Source organism: Onthophagus taurus, chromosome 8 (assembly GCF_036711975.1).
Source record: "Onthophagus taurus isolate NC chromosome 8, IU_Otau_3.0, whole genome shotgun sequence".
NCBI lineage: Eukaryota > Metazoa > Arthropoda > Insecta > Coleoptera > Scarabaeidae > Onthophagus > Onthophagus taurus.
In genome coordinates this window covers 18,461,637-18,477,990 of record NC_091973.1, presented here as the reverse complement: position 1 = coordinate 18,477,990, position 16,354 = coordinate 18,461,637, and the positions used below count along the sequence as shown (strand labels likewise).

The 16,354-nt window shown below is 37.9% G+C and overlaps 2 protein-coding genes and 1 long non-coding RNA gene across 3 annotated transcripts; all 3 read left to right on the top strand.

Moving 5' to 3' along the window:
• The first annotated feature begins 4,931 nt into the window (after positions 1-4,931).
• On the top strand, positions 4,932-6,227 carry LOC139431005 (uncharacterized). Its single transcript, XR_011641360.1, has 2 exons — positions 4,932-5,322; positions 5,375-6,227. It is a non-coding gene; the product is annotated as an uncharacterized lncRNA (long non-coding RNA).
• Positions 6,228-9,879: 3,652 nt separating this feature from the next.
• Positions 9,880-15,244, top strand: LOC139430966 (uncharacterized). Its single transcript, XM_071198506.1, has 2 exons — positions 9,880-14,543; positions 14,594-15,244. The coding sequence occupies exon 1, from the start codon at positions 9,880-9,882 to the stop codon at positions 13,222-13,224; it is 3,345 nt and encodes a 1,114-aa protein (XP_071054607.1). The 3' UTR covers positions 13,225-14,543; positions 14,594-15,244.
• On the top strand, positions 14,275-14,970 carry LOC111413438 (uncharacterized). Its single transcript, XM_071198992.1, has one exon. The coding sequence runs from the start codon at positions 14,275-14,277 to the stop codon at positions 14,968-14,970; it is 696 nt and encodes a 231-aa protein (XP_071055093.1).
• Positions 15,245-16,354: the final 1,110 nt, after the last annotated feature.

The following is a 16,354-nucleotide window of genomic DNA, read 5'->3' as shown; positions in this document are numbered from 1 at the left end:
TTAAGGATGAAGAACAAACACATAAACATAGAGGAAGGGACAGGAGTTAATCAGTGTTGTACAGTTTTAATTGGGAAATATGCCAATGACCCACTAAGGAATTACCATCCATATCCTCTAGTTCATAGACCTCAGGTGAGATTTTCGTTTTTATTCTAAAAGGTCCGACGAATTTATTTAACATCTTAGCAGCTATACCACGCGATGCATCCGACAAAGTAAAATTTCGACGCCACACGACAGCACCAACTTCCAATTCTAACGATTTACGCCGCAAATTATATCGTTCTAGCGCTTTCGTCGATACTCGTTTTATACGTTCGTGAATTTCTTTAAATAGGGTAGGAAACGCCTGTCCCCGATTTCGAACATCAAATGTTTTATTTCCTACGCGATTCTCATAAGTAGTTCCGGTCAAAATCATCTCGCGCCCATAATTAACAAAATAGGGTGTATAGCCTGTAACTTCGTGTTTGGCTGTACGTAACGCGCAAACAATCTTATTCAAGTATAAATCCCACTTTCGATGATTGTCATTTACATATGCAATTAACATTGTCTTAAGGGTACGGTTAACTCTTTCCGTCGGGTTAGCCTGCGCATGATAAAATGGTGTGAATTTGCTCATTACTTTATATGTTTTTAAGAGCTTGCTATACGCGTTGGATCTAAACTGTACGCCGTTGTCCGATATGATTTTTCGCGGGACACCATACGTTAAGAAAATCCCTTCTTCCAGACATCGAACTACTGAAGCTGCAGTAGCCTGTCGTAATGGGAAGCATACAGGAAACTTACTAAATAAATCATAAACAACAAAGATATACGCAAAACCTCGCGAGCTTCTAGGTAAGGGTCCCATCAGATCAATACTAATTTCTTCCCAAGGCACTTTCGCACCTATATTACCCCTCATTATTCCCGGAGAAGCCCTTTGTTCGGGTTTAGTCTGTTGACAGATCTTACATCCGCGAATATATTTTTGAACGTCATAACGTAACTTAGGCCAATAATATTGTTTAGTTATCCGCGATACCGTTTTTGTCACGCCCAAATGTCCACCGCTATCTGCTGCATCATGAAATTGTCGCAACACGGCTAAACGTTCGTGTTTCGGTAATACAATGCGCCAATCATCCGCACCATCCGACAAACCAAAACATGAGGGTTTCGAAATCCTAATCTTTTTAAAAAGCTTCCCCCCCTCAATACGATATAACGGAAACTTTTGTGACTTTAAACGAACGTTCGCTTTTAGATTTTCATACCACGCGTCGACAACTTGAACATCACGATTATCATTGATCGCGTCAACAATAACAGGCACCGACCGTGACAATCCATCAGGAACCACGTGGTCTTTCCCTTTACGATGCTTAATCGTGTATCTATACTGTTGTAAACGAATAGCCCAACGTGCGAGTCGACCAGAAGGAGATTTTAGATTGTTTAACCACACCAATGAGTAGTGGTCAGTAATCACGGTAAAATGACTACCCTCAACATACGGACGTAACTTTTCTATTGCCCAAAGGACCGCCAAACATTCCTTCTCGGTAGTGCTAAATTTACGTTCCTGTTGTGTTAACGAACGACTTAAATAACAAATGACCTTTTCCCCGTCGTCACTTTCTTGCGTTAGCACCGCCCCGATACCAAAATCTGACGCGTCCGTCTGTATGACAAACTCGCGTTCGAAGTCAGGTCGCGTTAATATTGGTGCAGTAACCAAACATTCTTTAACACGTTCCCAAGCCTCAGTACAATCGTTCGTCCAAACAAAACCATTATTATTTTTCTTTAACAGCGCCGTAAGTGGTGACACTACCGTAGCGAAATTCGGAATGAACCGACGGTACCACGACGCCATTCCGACAATTCGACGCACCTCGGAAACTTTCTTAGGGATAGCGATTTCTAAAATTGCCTTAACCTTTTCCGGATCCACGTGCAAGCCGTTACCGTCAACCACATATCCCAAGTAACGAAGGGATTCTCGGAAAAACTGGCATTTATCCGCATTCAAAGCAAGTCCCGCCGACCGTAACCGAGTACAAACTTTTTCCAAAATCTCAAAATGCTTTTCGACCGTAGGTGTTACAATGATAATGTCGTCAAGGTAGACAAAAACATGCGGATCCTAATCAGCACCAATAATCTCATCTATAAATCGCTGCCAAGTCGCGGGTGCGTTGGTCAAACCAAACGGCATTCGATTAAAATGGTACAAACCGCGACCCGGAACCGTAAATGCAGTATACGCCTTACTATCATTGGCCATCGGAATCTGCCAATAGGCTGTCTTAATATCGATCGATGACAAATACTTTGCATCTCTTAATCTATCCAAGATCCAAGACACCTGTGGCAATGGGTACGCGTCAGGCTGTGTTACGCGGTTCAATTGCCGATAGTCAACGCAAAACCTATATGTGCCATCCTTTTTAGCAACTAACAATATCGGGGATGCCCAAGGGCTATTGGATTTCTCGACAACTCCCATATCTATCATCGCGTCTAACTCTTTATTTACAATCTTTTGTATGGCTGGTGAGATTGGGTAATACCGTTGCTTGATTGGTAAGGTATCCGCATTCACTTTGATCCGATGTTCTACTAAATTCACGTGTCCCAATTCACTTTTAGAATCCGGCGAAATTATACTATTAAGTAACGATGCTAAACGTTCTTCATCTTCCGAACTTAGAGCCGCGCGCGATTGCAATGCGTTAATCATGACATTAGGAGGGTTACACGAAAAAGACCACTCTCCACGTCGGAGGTCAGGTACCACCCCCATTTTACGCCAAAAATCGATACCCAAAATGAGCGTATGTCTCAAATCTGGCACAAGAAGAACCGAAATAATTTTAGTTTGACCCGATAAATTGAACGGTACGCTAACTACTCCCTCCACTTCGCATTTCGAATCATTTGCAACCGAGCATTTTACATTAGATACATGAATTGGAAGACCCAATTCCTTAATCAAAGCTATTCCCGATTCGCCCATAACCGTTTGACTCGCGCCCGAATCCAACAATCCGGTCACCCCAACACCCAACACGTCAACCACCAAGTAAGGTCGCTCGTCGTCTCTTACACACGCGAATACAAAATCTAACATTACTTCAATCGGCTTTTGAAAGAGCTGATAACGACACCGATTCACCGTCGCATCACTCGCCCGTTTCCCGAACACTTCCTACAATTTCGGGTAATAACGTCTGGTTCCCCACATTTAAAACAATGAACTCGTCTCGGAGCTCTACAATCTTTGGCCAGATGTCCGTCACGTCGACAATTCCAACATTTTACCGAATTCACGGGTAATCTCGCGTCTGTCATAACCGTAGCTACCGTCACGCTTTCCGTATGTACGTAGGCTAAGTCTGGTTCTAACATTTTACTCGATCGAGATGGAGGTGTATAATTATCGACCGCTGATTTTGTCGCCTCTAGTCTTCGACCCAACTGAAGCAATTGGTCGATCGACACAACATCTACCAACGCTAATTGACGCTGAAAGGCCGGACATAAATTTTTCAAAATTACATTAAGTTGCACGTTTTCTGGTACTTTTGTGTTTAACCGAGCAAATAAGTTCTTTATTATTGATACAAAAATTCCGATTGATTCGGTTGGCCCCTGAGTACGATGACGTATCTCCTCATATAAGCGATCGTCATAATCCACGGGCTGAAATTCTCCTCGCAAACCGTCCACTAACTGATCCCATGACGTAAATTTTTCTCGATTTGCTCGATACCAGATCAATGCCCTATCTTGGAATAAATCGACCGCCGATACGAACAACGCCGTTCGCGAAATTCCTCGCGCCACGCGTAACTCATTTACTCTCTCCAAGAATGCGTTAAGCGAACTCTTATCATCGCCCGAAAATGTAACTCCCCATTTATTTACTGGTACCGGCTTTGAGGCCAACAAAACTGAATCATCACCCGAATCTTCACTCGAATCGGAAGAACTATTTCCCAAATTTATCGCGCTCAAATTCAATGCCGTTCGACTAGGAGTCGATGTTGCCCTTGCTTTAATTTCTAACCGTGAAGACAAGGTTACAATTTTCGTTACTAAATCAGGCTTCGACGCTTTATCTTCAGCGGTAATCGCATTTGCCCGATTTGCGCGTCCCAACAAATGAATCAACTGGTTATTTAATTTCTTAAATTCCGAACAAGCGCTTGTACCTGCAAAATTATTGACTTTATCCTCGGTTACTGCAAGATCGGTCTGAATTGCTTGTGAGTCTTCCGCGTACGTAAATGGATTTGCCGGCAACTTAAAACTCGCGTTTTTCTCCATACGAATTAATTTTCGTAAAGTACACCTCATCTCGTCGTGAGCTAGCTGTCCCGTAACGCCCCGAATCTTTAGTTCATAACGTAACGCGTCTGCGGAAAGTCTTCCTACATCTAAGATCCCTTCCATTCTTTAACTCTAAACTACCGTATTTCGCGTTTACTAACAAAACTAGCCAAAAAAAAATTTTTTTTTTTTATCAGGGAGAATATCGAATAATAACGACGACAACCGATACAGCACACGAATTCCAACACTTTCTTTTTAAATGGCCCCACGTTGGGCGCCAAAATTTGTGACGCCAAACTTTACTAAACCGATTTTTTTTTTTTAAATTTAACAAAATAAAGAACGATAACAAATTTTTCGACAAGGACAAAACTAGTTTTACCACCCTGATGTACGCGAGTCCTCGACCGGCTCAGTGAAGAAGGGAGGGGTATTTATATGGCGCCACACAGTTAATCCCGCGTACAACACGAACTGTGACGTGGTATGATGGAATATGGTGATATAAACATATAACACAACAAAACATAAACGCTCAACAAAATAGATTTTGAGTTACACACAATATTTATTAAAAAAAAAAAATTCCGAAGAAAAAAAAAAAAAATATATCAAGAAAGATGGAAATTAAAAATTAACACGCGTCTGACTCCGTATGGTTGAGCTCAACGTGAAATCGAGAATTAAAAATAAAAAAAAATTAACGCCAAAAATAGAATAAAAAAAAAATCACTCGCCAAACAAGAATTCACAATAATCAATTCAAATGATATATATAAAAAAAATTGAAGTTCAGATGAAATCTTCTTTCAGAAAAAAATCAAGGATTTTCTTAAGGAAAATCAAATACAAAAAAAAATATGTTATAGATAAATTCTTCAGTAACCAAAATAATAGTATGTTGTTCTATCTGACCTTTACTCCAAGTCTTGATCACCGGTCCAAACAAAAAAAATATCTTCAGCAACAAATTCTGGTGATTCAGGAAAGGTAAGGTTTATTCTTTGTTTCTCTCCAAAAAAAAGATAGTTATAATCCTTAGGACGTAAAGAAAATTATCCAAGGACACTGGTTCCAGATTATTAAAAAAAAATGTTCCGAAAGAGATGCCAAAGGTTGCTCCCCTCAATAAAACCTGGATATAGAAATAAAACAAATGAAACGTGGAAATATTAGATTTAAGAATTTTTCTGTTAGTAGCATAGTTTTTCTGTTTAAGTAGTTAGAACGATTTTTTTTTAAAGTAGTTAGTTTCTCTTTTTTTTTTTTTTTTTGAAAAGTAGTGAGTAGATTGTTTGTTAAAAAAAATGAAAGAGGAGAAAAAAAAAAAATATAAAAGGGTGGAAGAAAAAGCCAAAAGTATTTAATAAAGACCTTACGAACATGCTTACCTCTGATGTTCGAGGTTTAACCAGAAGACAGAAGAAACTTTAAAGAAATACGTTGAAATCCGGAATCTCCGTACAATTTGGTAAAAGAAAGACACTTTTCCAAAATTTTATTTCGAGTGATGAATCCCACAAAAATGCATTAGAAAAATTTTTCACCCCAAAACCAAAAATGGCGAACCAATCACTTTCTTAAACACTCGAAAACACGTATATTCTGGTAATATAGCAAGAACAGAGAGAGACCGAGAAGAAACTGGAACCGTCTTTTATACCCAAAAATTCGGAAATATCAAAAAAAAAAAAAATTACGTCTGCGCAAGATCATGTACTTACGACACCCTCTCAAAAGCAAAGGAAGAATTTGTAGTATGATAGGAATTGAAAGGGATTAACAACAGGGATACTCAGAATCTGTTGCTGAAAAAGATAAAAAAAAATAACAAATGTTAATAATAAACAAAATGTAAACAAAGTAAATACAAATAAAAATAATAAATTTCCGAATGTATGCAACTCACAACCTATAACAGATAAACAAGTCACCCACACATAACATAAAAATTTCGGAACGTAACAGGTTCTTCATTTTCTGATTCTCGAAATTCATATAGTACGCCTTCTTTTTTCCTAATAAAATTATGAAGTACACAAACACTGCGTACTATATTGTTGATTTTATTTTTATCTGCACAAATTATTGGATTTGATAGAACACGAAATTTTTTGCACATCATTCCAAACGTGCACTCTACAGTCTTCCTGGCCCTGCTGATCCGGTAGTTGTAAATACGTTTTTTATTGTCTAGAGTTCTTCTTGGGAAAGGTCGCATTAAACGAACTTGCAGTGGGAAAGCTTCATCACCAATAAAGTAGAATGGGAATTTAATTCCATTTATATCTTGTGGAAGTTGTCTGGAAGTGGGAAATTACATATCACCCTGTTTTATCCATTGTCCCATTTTCGACATTTTAAAGATACCGTCGCTATTTCTTCCTTGGAATCCAACTTGAATCATTGTAAAGCAACCATCTCCATCCGAACAAGCCATTAATACGACAGAATGATAACCTTTATAATTAAAATTTGATGAAGCTGTATTCGGAAGTTTTTGAATTCTAATATGCTTTCCATCCAAGGCTCCTAAGCAATTTCCAACATTCCATAATTGATAAAATCGATCAGAAATAGCTAACCATTCATCCTCATTCCGTAGTTTCATATAAATTGGTTGGAGTACGTCCCAAATTGCCTTGGTAGTGGTTCCAATTATTTCACTGATTGTGCTGATCCCTCTCATAAAATATAGTGATAAGTCTGAAAATGTACTGCCTGTTGCCAGATACCTAAAACAAAATATTATAATAATCAACCGATTAAAATTTATTAAAAACAATAAATTTAATTTAAAATTAACATAATTTTTTTCCAGCTGCCAATTGTAAGGAGAAGTGGCGAAACATTCGAACTGTGTTTACAAGAAAATTGAAAAATCCGAAGAGTGGATCTGGGAGACAGAAAATAGTACCATCGTCTCTAGCGAAATAAAATGAAAGCGATTTAAATGTTGCACCTGTAGCCAAATACCTAAAAATAAACAATGACATTAATACCTGCTTTTTTAGTTTCGTCTGCAAAAGAAAAGTGGAAGAATATTCGCGCAGTGTACGTGCGCAAGAGAAAATTACCTGCGAGTGGATCTGGAAGGAAAAAGCCCTACTATTTAAACCAGTATATGGATTTTGTTATTCCTTTTATAAAAGGCCAAATCATCGAGGTAGGGAATTTCCCATCACCGCCACCAAGCTGTAGAAACAGTAGAAAACGTTACTGATGAACCGGAAAATTGTACAACTCAAGAAACGCAACCTACGACCACAGAAAGTATTGTGATCGATACAACAAAACCAAAAAGAAGAAAAGAAAAATTGTCATCTGTTGACAAGGCTTTCATAGATTTTTTTTCAAAATAAACGAACTAATGCTACTAATAACAAAAACAATCCACGAAAACAGTTTTTAGATAGTCTTCTACCGGAAATAGAAGAAATGCCTGAGCATAGCTTTAGAACATTTAAGAGACAGGTGTTACAATTAATTGATAATCTATCCAATAGTACATATCTGCCCAAACCTCAACAGCTACTTTCAAATTCATCTGATTTAGAACCTATCCATTATTCACGATCTGCTTCCGAAACATCATTTCTGTCTACTCATGTAAATTCCCCCGATATTTTACCTTGTAACGGTTCCGTTTGAGGTTATTCAATTTCTTAGATTTCGTTCTTTAAATCGTTATTTTTCGTATTCATATTCTAATAGTTCGCGCCTTTTTAGTGGAGTTGTTGCGTGCTTCTTTTTGATTGGTCGGATGAAGGCGGAACGTTAAATTTCCGGTCGCGATTTGGGAGAGACGAGAAAAGGTCGTGGTCTCGAGAAGATCTTGTCTCACTGTCGTTAGTGGTTCAGTTAAATTTTTGAATGGTTTAGTCCTTTTGAAGAATCAATCATTGAGTTTGGTTGTTACTGGGATTGTTCTTCGACCATTTGATGGGATTTGTGGACTTCCGTACCTATTATTAGTCGATAAATTTCGACGTCGCAATTGCGGATATAAAACTGGATCACGTACGTTAACAGCGACGCCATCATCGTTTCAACGAAGGTTATTTTATTGGAGGCGTTTACGGTAGTTTTGGTCCTCCGTGGAATGTCTTAATCGTGTTGAACGATTATCAACCCACCAATCGACGAGATCATCTTCCCCTTGGTAAAGAATTTTAGTGGAAGAATTTTTAGAACGTCATCTTGAAACTGCGCCATCGAAAGTCGTTTGAAAGTCATTTGAAATCTGTTGATGACAGATTTGGGTCATCCATAACCTCAATATTTTGGTACCTTTGTTATCTGTTTGGAGAAGATTATTCTGAATTGGATTGGAACTGGAACCGTGGGATGCTGTTTGGGCCCGTAGAAGATTAAGGCTAAGTTGCATTTTTTTGTTTTATGTGAACATCAACTTTATTATTTTTTTTTGTATAAAATCTGAATTTTGATCAGAGAAGTTAGAGTTACTCAACTTCTAAAATCTGATATATTAATTGTTCATGCAAGAACGCATTGTCGAACCTCGAACGCGCATGATCCACTCGGGGGCGTGCGCCCTCTAACGTTATCCTCACCTTTATCATTATCGACAAGACGTTCGCGCGCACGAGTCGAATTTAAATGTAAAGAAAAGGTAGTGAGTGACAATATAGATATATATACGTAAGACAATTTTATCTTTTATTTTCATATTTATTAACATTTGAAATCAGCACCTCCTCGTTAATTACCCAGCTTATTGCTGCGCGTACATTTATGGTCCTTCGAGCCGGATTCGGCATTTTGATTACCGGTTTTTGGGCAAATTTAACGCCGTCTCTTGTCAATCGCCATTTTTCCTCACGCCTTTCTTCGCGTTTTTCGTTCTACAAATCTGAGTTTTTCATCGTCATCTCAGCAATTAAACCCAACAACTATTTCGTTTAAACCTGAAAATAATAAAACAATTATTAATATCAATATATTTCTCTTGTTTAAAGAAAACCTTTTTGACGTTGCGCGTTGTCAATCCTTCTTTGGGAATATCTACTTTATTCTTTATCAGTTTTTAAATTGTCCCTTGAGAATCTATTCCCCTTGGAATAATTTTGATTTCTTTTACTTCCACATTTTCTGGAATATTTTTCTTTTCATTTTTTTTCTTAATTCTCCCTTGAGAATCTATTCCCCTTGGAATAATTTGGATTTCTTTTACCTCCAAGTTTTTTGGAACATTTTTCTTTTAATTTTTTTTTCTTCTTAATTCTCCTTTGAGAATCTATTCCCCTTGGAATAATTTTGATTTTTCTTACTTTGCACATTTCTGGAATATCTTTCTTTTAGTTTTGCTTCATTCTCCCTTGAGAATTCATTCCCCCTGGAATTTCATTATTTTTTTTTTTTTTTTCTTCTTCTGGGAATTTATTGCCCTTGCAATTTAAATTCTTACCTCAATATTCTTACAATAGAATATATTATAATTTTCATTTTGATTTTCCCTTTATGGTGTTTCCCCTTGGCTACCTTAATTATCCCCATTCATATTAACTTTCCTAAGTCTCCCTTGAGATGGACAAGCTTACAAAATTAAAGTTACGACGAAGTGTTTTCCAAAATCGTCTTACCGAGGCTCGAGACAGTGGTCAAACTGCTTCCGATGATTCCTCTCTACAACTCATCTTTCTTGAACAAGCCAAACGTGCTGATAAAGCTTACGACGAATTTACAACCATTCACAATCAAATTATAGGACTTATTGAAGAAACAGACTTTGATGATCAAGATAAAATTCGCAAAGATGTTGATACGGCCTATTTTACTATAAAGGCTCTCTTTCACAAAATGCAACAACCCGATGCTTCCGATTCTGTTCCAGCTCCGTCTACGCCTAAATTAAATAAAATTGTCATTCCGACTTTCGATGGAAATTATAAAAACTGGCCGACATTTTTTGATTTATTTAGAACGTTAATTCATGAAAACGATTCCTTGTCACCAGTGGCAAAGTATCAATATTTGCTTACTTCCTTGAAAGGAGAAGCGTTTAATTTGTTAAAGGGCCTTCCCGTCACAAATGAAAACTATTCCATTGCCTATACCACCTTAAAAAGAAGATATCAGAACAAGCGTCATTTGGCTACGCTTTATTTTAACGAGATTATAAATTTAAAACCTGTTCATGATGAATCGTCCAAGTCTTTCCGACATTTTATTGATACCTTCAAAGAGAATGTTGAAGGGTTTCGATCGCTTAAGTTTCCCGTTCAACATTGGGATTTTCTCTTATTCAATCTTCTTCTTCTGAAGATCAACACCGCAACAAAGACGAAATTTGAATCCGAACACGCGTCAGTTGAAATTCCAACGTACACTCAATTAATTGATTTCCTGGAAAAGCAGGCAAAAGCTTTGAATTCAGTTTCACTCACGTCAAATGAAAAAACTCACCTGAATCAATCAAAATCGTCTCAAAATATTCGTAACAAGCCATCCATCAATCTGAAGGTTGAAGAGGCCACAAAAATTAAATGTGTGTTGTGTTCCCAATCACATCCATTATATCGATGTTCAACATTTCACGCAAAATCTGCAGCCGATAGATTATCATTTGCCAGAGACAACAACTTATGTCGCAATTGCCTTAATAACTCGCATCAAACAAATAGCTGTTCATCTACTCATCGTTGTAGAGTTTGCCATCAAAAACACCACAGCTCTTTACACTTCGATAATTTTAAATCGTCATTGGTTCACGTTGGAACTACAGCCTGTGATGTCAGTCAAACCTCCGACCCTACAAATCAACAGATTATTTTACCGATCGCCTTTTTGCAAATCAAAGATCGATTTGGTACATTACATCTCGTTCGAGCCTTAATAGACTCAGGAAGTATGTCCAACTTCATTACAGCAAAACTTGCTAAAAAACTTCGTTTGCCTCGGACTCGAAATACTTCATTGGAAATCAGAGGCCTTAATTCTATGACTTCTGTATGCAACAAAGGAAAAGTTAAATGTTATGTTCAACCATGCCACACGTCACAACCGTCTTTTGATTTTGATGCCATAATTACACCCAACATATGCTCTGATCAACCCACTTATCAAGACATTCAAATGGCTTATGAACATCTAAAAAACTTAAATTTTCAAAAGGAATTTAAATCGAATCTTAAAGAAGTTGATTTACTTCTGGGTGCGGAATTAGTACCTCAAATCCTTACTAGTGGTCGTATACGAGGAGGTCCCAACGATCCAGTCGCAGTTGAATCCGTTTTCGGTTGGTTGCTTATGGGACGTTCTTCATTATCTTCATCGACACCAACATCAACTTGTTTGTCAACGATAGCTTCTTCATGTTCACTTGATCATACGATACAAAAGTTTTGGGAAATTGAGTCGATTCCCGTGAAATCTGTATTCACCCCGGAAGAAGAAGCCTGTGAAAAACATTTCCGAGATAATTATACACGTACGACTGGTGGTAGATTCATCGTTTCCTTACCCTTCAAGTCCAATAAACCTACACTGGGAGATTCCTATCAAACTGCTCTCAAAAGATTTAAATCCTTAGAAAACCGTTTGCTTAAAAATCCTTCTTTACATGACGATTACATATCCTTTATGTCTGATTATCTTTCCTCCGGTCACATGTCTTTAAATACCGTCAGCTCACCTCTTTCCTCAGCCACATACTACATTCCTCATCATTGTGTAATGCGCGCAGAAAGCGCATCCACCAAGCTTCGTGTCGTCTTCGACGCCTCGGCGATATCTTCGAATGGGAAATCGTTAAACGATAACTTACTGATTGGTCCCAAGTTACAACAGGACATCGTCAAGGTTTTGCTTAATTTTCGATGTTACAAATTTGCCTTCACGTGCGACATAAAGCAGATGTACCGCCAAATTTTGATTTCCCCTCAAGATAGGAATTATCAACGAATCCTTTGGCGATTCTCTCCTCAAGAGCCATTACAAGAATTCATTCTTAATACAGTTACGTATGGCGTATCATCGGCTCCGTTCTTAGCCCTGCGCACTCTGTTGGAACTGGCTAATCTATATATTAATGAATATCCTTTAGCTGCAAATATCTTAAAAAATAATATCTACGTTGATGATATCGTCACTGGGACAAATTCCATCAAAGAAGGTCTTACCTTACAAAAGGAATTAATCACACTTTTAAAAAAAGGAGGTTTTGAGCTGAGGAAGTGGGCCAGTAACTGCAACGAAATCTTACGATCGGTCTCGGAAAGCGATATACAAACTCCAATATCAATGGACTACGATGAAATATCCTGCGTCAAGGTTCTGGGACTACAATGGGACCCCAATAGCGATATGTTTCACTATTCCTATTCTCCTCGTCCCTCACTTTCCACAAAACGATCTATTTTGTCTGACATTTCTCGCATCTATGACCCTTTGGGCTTTTTAACCCCCTGTACCTTTAAAGCAAAATGTTTTATTCAGCAACTTTGGCAACTGAATCTTGACTGGGATGAAATTCCTCCATATCACATTGCTCAAAATTGGCAAGATTTTAGAGTTAAATTAAAATTATTATCTAACTTACGTGTACCACGATTAATAATTCCCGATGACTCAAACTCAATCCAACTTCATTTGTTTTGCGACGCTTCGCAGAGTGGCTACTGTGCGGTAGCATATTTTCGATGTGTTACACCTCAATCTGTGACGACTTCTTTTATCTGCGGTAAATCCCGCGTAGCTCCTCTTAAAACTCTCTCAGTCCCTCGACTTGAGCTTTGTGCAGCGGTATTGCTCGCCGATCTTTTAAAAATTATTCAGGAAAATCTATCTCCTGAAATTAAAATAACCTCTGTTACCGCCTGGTCAGATTCCCAGGTTGTTTTAAATTGGGTAACTTCTTTACCTCACAAATAGAAAGTATTTGTATCTAATCGGGTGAGCCACATTCAGGAAATATTACCTCCAACCTCATGGAAATATGTCCCATCATCGGACAATCCAGCTGATTGTGGTTCCCGTGGTCTGTTACCGGACCAGCTGTCCTCATTTAATCTATGGTGGAACGGCCCCACTTGGCTAATCTCTGATTCTTACGCTTGGCCATCTCAGATCATGTGTAATCTAAATGATCAAGAATTGATCAATGAACAAAAACCTATCGTAGTTAACTTAATAGAAAATTCTACAAACTTTATCGATAATTTACTTACTAACATTTCTTCTTTATCAAAGATTAAAAGAATTGTAGCTTATGTTCTGCGATTTATACTTAGAACTAGAAAACAGAAGTCCTTATTCTCCGTTTCATTGTCTCAATTTGAGCTCCAAAAAGCTCTACACGTTCTTGTTAAACATGTTCAGCGTGAACATTTTTCTGAGATCTTTACTGCTATTCTCAAATCTAAAAAACTTCCAAAACCCATTCGTAAACTCGTTCCTTTTCTTGATCGGGATGGGTTGCTCAGGGTGGGTGGACGGTTAAAACATTCTGAAGTGTCATACGAACAAAAACATCCGTTATTATTGCCGCGTGATTCTCGGTTGAGTGAATTAGTTATTGAAGATACTCACCGCGAGTTTTTGCATCCTGGACATCGTACTCTGCACGCACTTCTGGCTCAGCAGTTCTGGATTCTGTCACCGCGACGAGCTATTCATCGAGTTATTTCCGGATGTATGAAATGTGTTCGAGCTGATCCCAAGACGCAGATTCCATTGATGGCTAATCTTCCCAGTTACCGATTCTCTGAGCTGAAAGCCTTTTACATATCTGGGGTGGACTTTGCCGGCCCAATATTTACTACAATGCATCGCTCTCGTGGCGTACGGTCTGTAAAGTCGTACATTTGCGTTTTTGTTTGTGCGTCCACTAAAGCCGTACACTTAGAGTTAGTTTCAGACTTATCGACAGACGCCTTTATCGCTGCTCTCCGACGCTTTCTATCTCGTAGAGGACATTGCTCGATGTTATTTAGCGACCAAGGAACAAACTTTGTGGGAGCTGACAACAAACTTCGTGAATTGGCCGCAGCAACTGGTACCTCCTTTGGGATCAACTGGCACTTTAATCCTCCCGGAGGCCCCCATTTCAATGGATTATCTGAGGCGGGAGTAAAATCGGTGAAAAACCATCTCACAAGAGTTATCGGAGAGCAGATACTTACATTCGAAGAAATGTACACCGTCTTAACACAAGTGGAAGCAGTATTAAATTCAAGGCCGTTGTATCCGATGTCAGGTGATGCAAATGACTTACAACCCTTAACCCCCGCGCATTTTTTAGTTTTAGGTCCACTTAATTCCGAATTACCGGAACCTAACCTTACAAAACGACCGTTAAATCGTCTTGACCGTTGGAACCTAATCCAAAGGATGGTCCAAGATTTCTGGGGGCGCTGGCGTGACGAGTATTTGCACACACTACAACAGAGACACAAATGGTCGGAAAATTCTCCAGGAATTAACGTTGGAGACCTTGTTGTTATAAAACACGACCAAAAACCGCCACTTCAATGGACATTTGGGCGCGTATGCGACATCCACCCTGGCCAAGATGGACTCGTTCGCGTCGTATCTGTTAACACCACCAATGGCGTTTTGGTTCGACCTGTTTCAAAGATTTGTTTGTTACCAAAAAAGAATCGTGATAATTGTAATTAATTTATACTTAATCTATTCGTTGTACTCTTCGTTTCATTATTTTGTTCACTAGTCACTTTAATTGTTGTTAAAATTATATTAATTTTGGTGGGTGGAATGTTCATGCAAGAACGCATTGTCGAACCTCGAACGCGCATGATCCACTCGGGGGCGTGCGCCCTCTAACGTTATCCTCACCTTTATCATTATCGACAAGACGTTCGCGCGCACGAGTCGAATTTAAATGTAAAGAAAAGGTAGTGAGTGACAATATAGATATATATACGTAAGACAATTTTATCTTTTATTTTCATATTTATTAACATTTGAAATCAGCACCTCCTCGTTAATTACCCAGCTTATTGCTGGGTAATTTGTTAACTTTTTTTTTGTTGTCTTGACAATTCAAAGTTTTTTATTATTTACATTTTTGTAAGGGTAATTGCATTTGAGGTTATAATTCTTTTTTTATCGTTTATTTTTGATATCCCCTTACTGTTCAAATTGGCCAATCTGAAAAGTTTTCGCGATACTGTTTTTTTGTTCATTTATTCTAAATAAAGTTAGGATCGTAATTGTGTAACTTACGATACAGGGGGGTGCTATATTTTCTTTTTTTGTATGCGATTACAGCAACATTTTGGTTAAGTTGTATAAACTTTATTCTTATAATTTGAGAACTTTGCTCCAATTGTCATTACATATTTTTTTATATACCCACGTATATTTACATGTGTATACATGAATGTTTTTCTACGATTACATATAATATAGATACTCTTTCTTCAGTTCCAAATGTGGTTGTTGGTTATTTGTTCTCATTCCTTTCTGTAACTCTAAGTTCGGACTTGATTAGGGTGTGGTCAAGTACGTTCGTAAATGTTTTATATAAGTCCGTGGCGTCCATTAACATCTTTGAATATTACTTTAAATCCACGCCGTCTCCACTGTCTAAAGGCTGGCTGAGGTAAGTAAACCTTTACGTAACCTTGACATCGTCTGGTGTTTTGTTTGCCCTTTTGTTTGTTTAAAAAGAAGTGCCACAACCTAACAATCAGGAATTAATTTCTGAATCTACTACTTCTCTCAACGAATTATTTACTACAGTCTATGGAAATAAGAAGACAGGAAATAGAAGATATTTCAATCGTAATTTTATTAACTATAGATGTAGGCTTATACAGTAATTATACCAAGTAAGTACAATAAAATAAATGTAAATCTTACCTTACAGTTATTAGCAACCTTTAGCGCTATTCACAAATATAATTTAAAAAGTGAAAAATATTTTAGAACGGTAATGCCAAAAACGTATGACAAAGTAAAGACCAAGGTCATGAATTTGGTTGATAAATGTGCATGGATAAGTGCCACTACAGATATATGGTCAAATCCAAGTAAAACC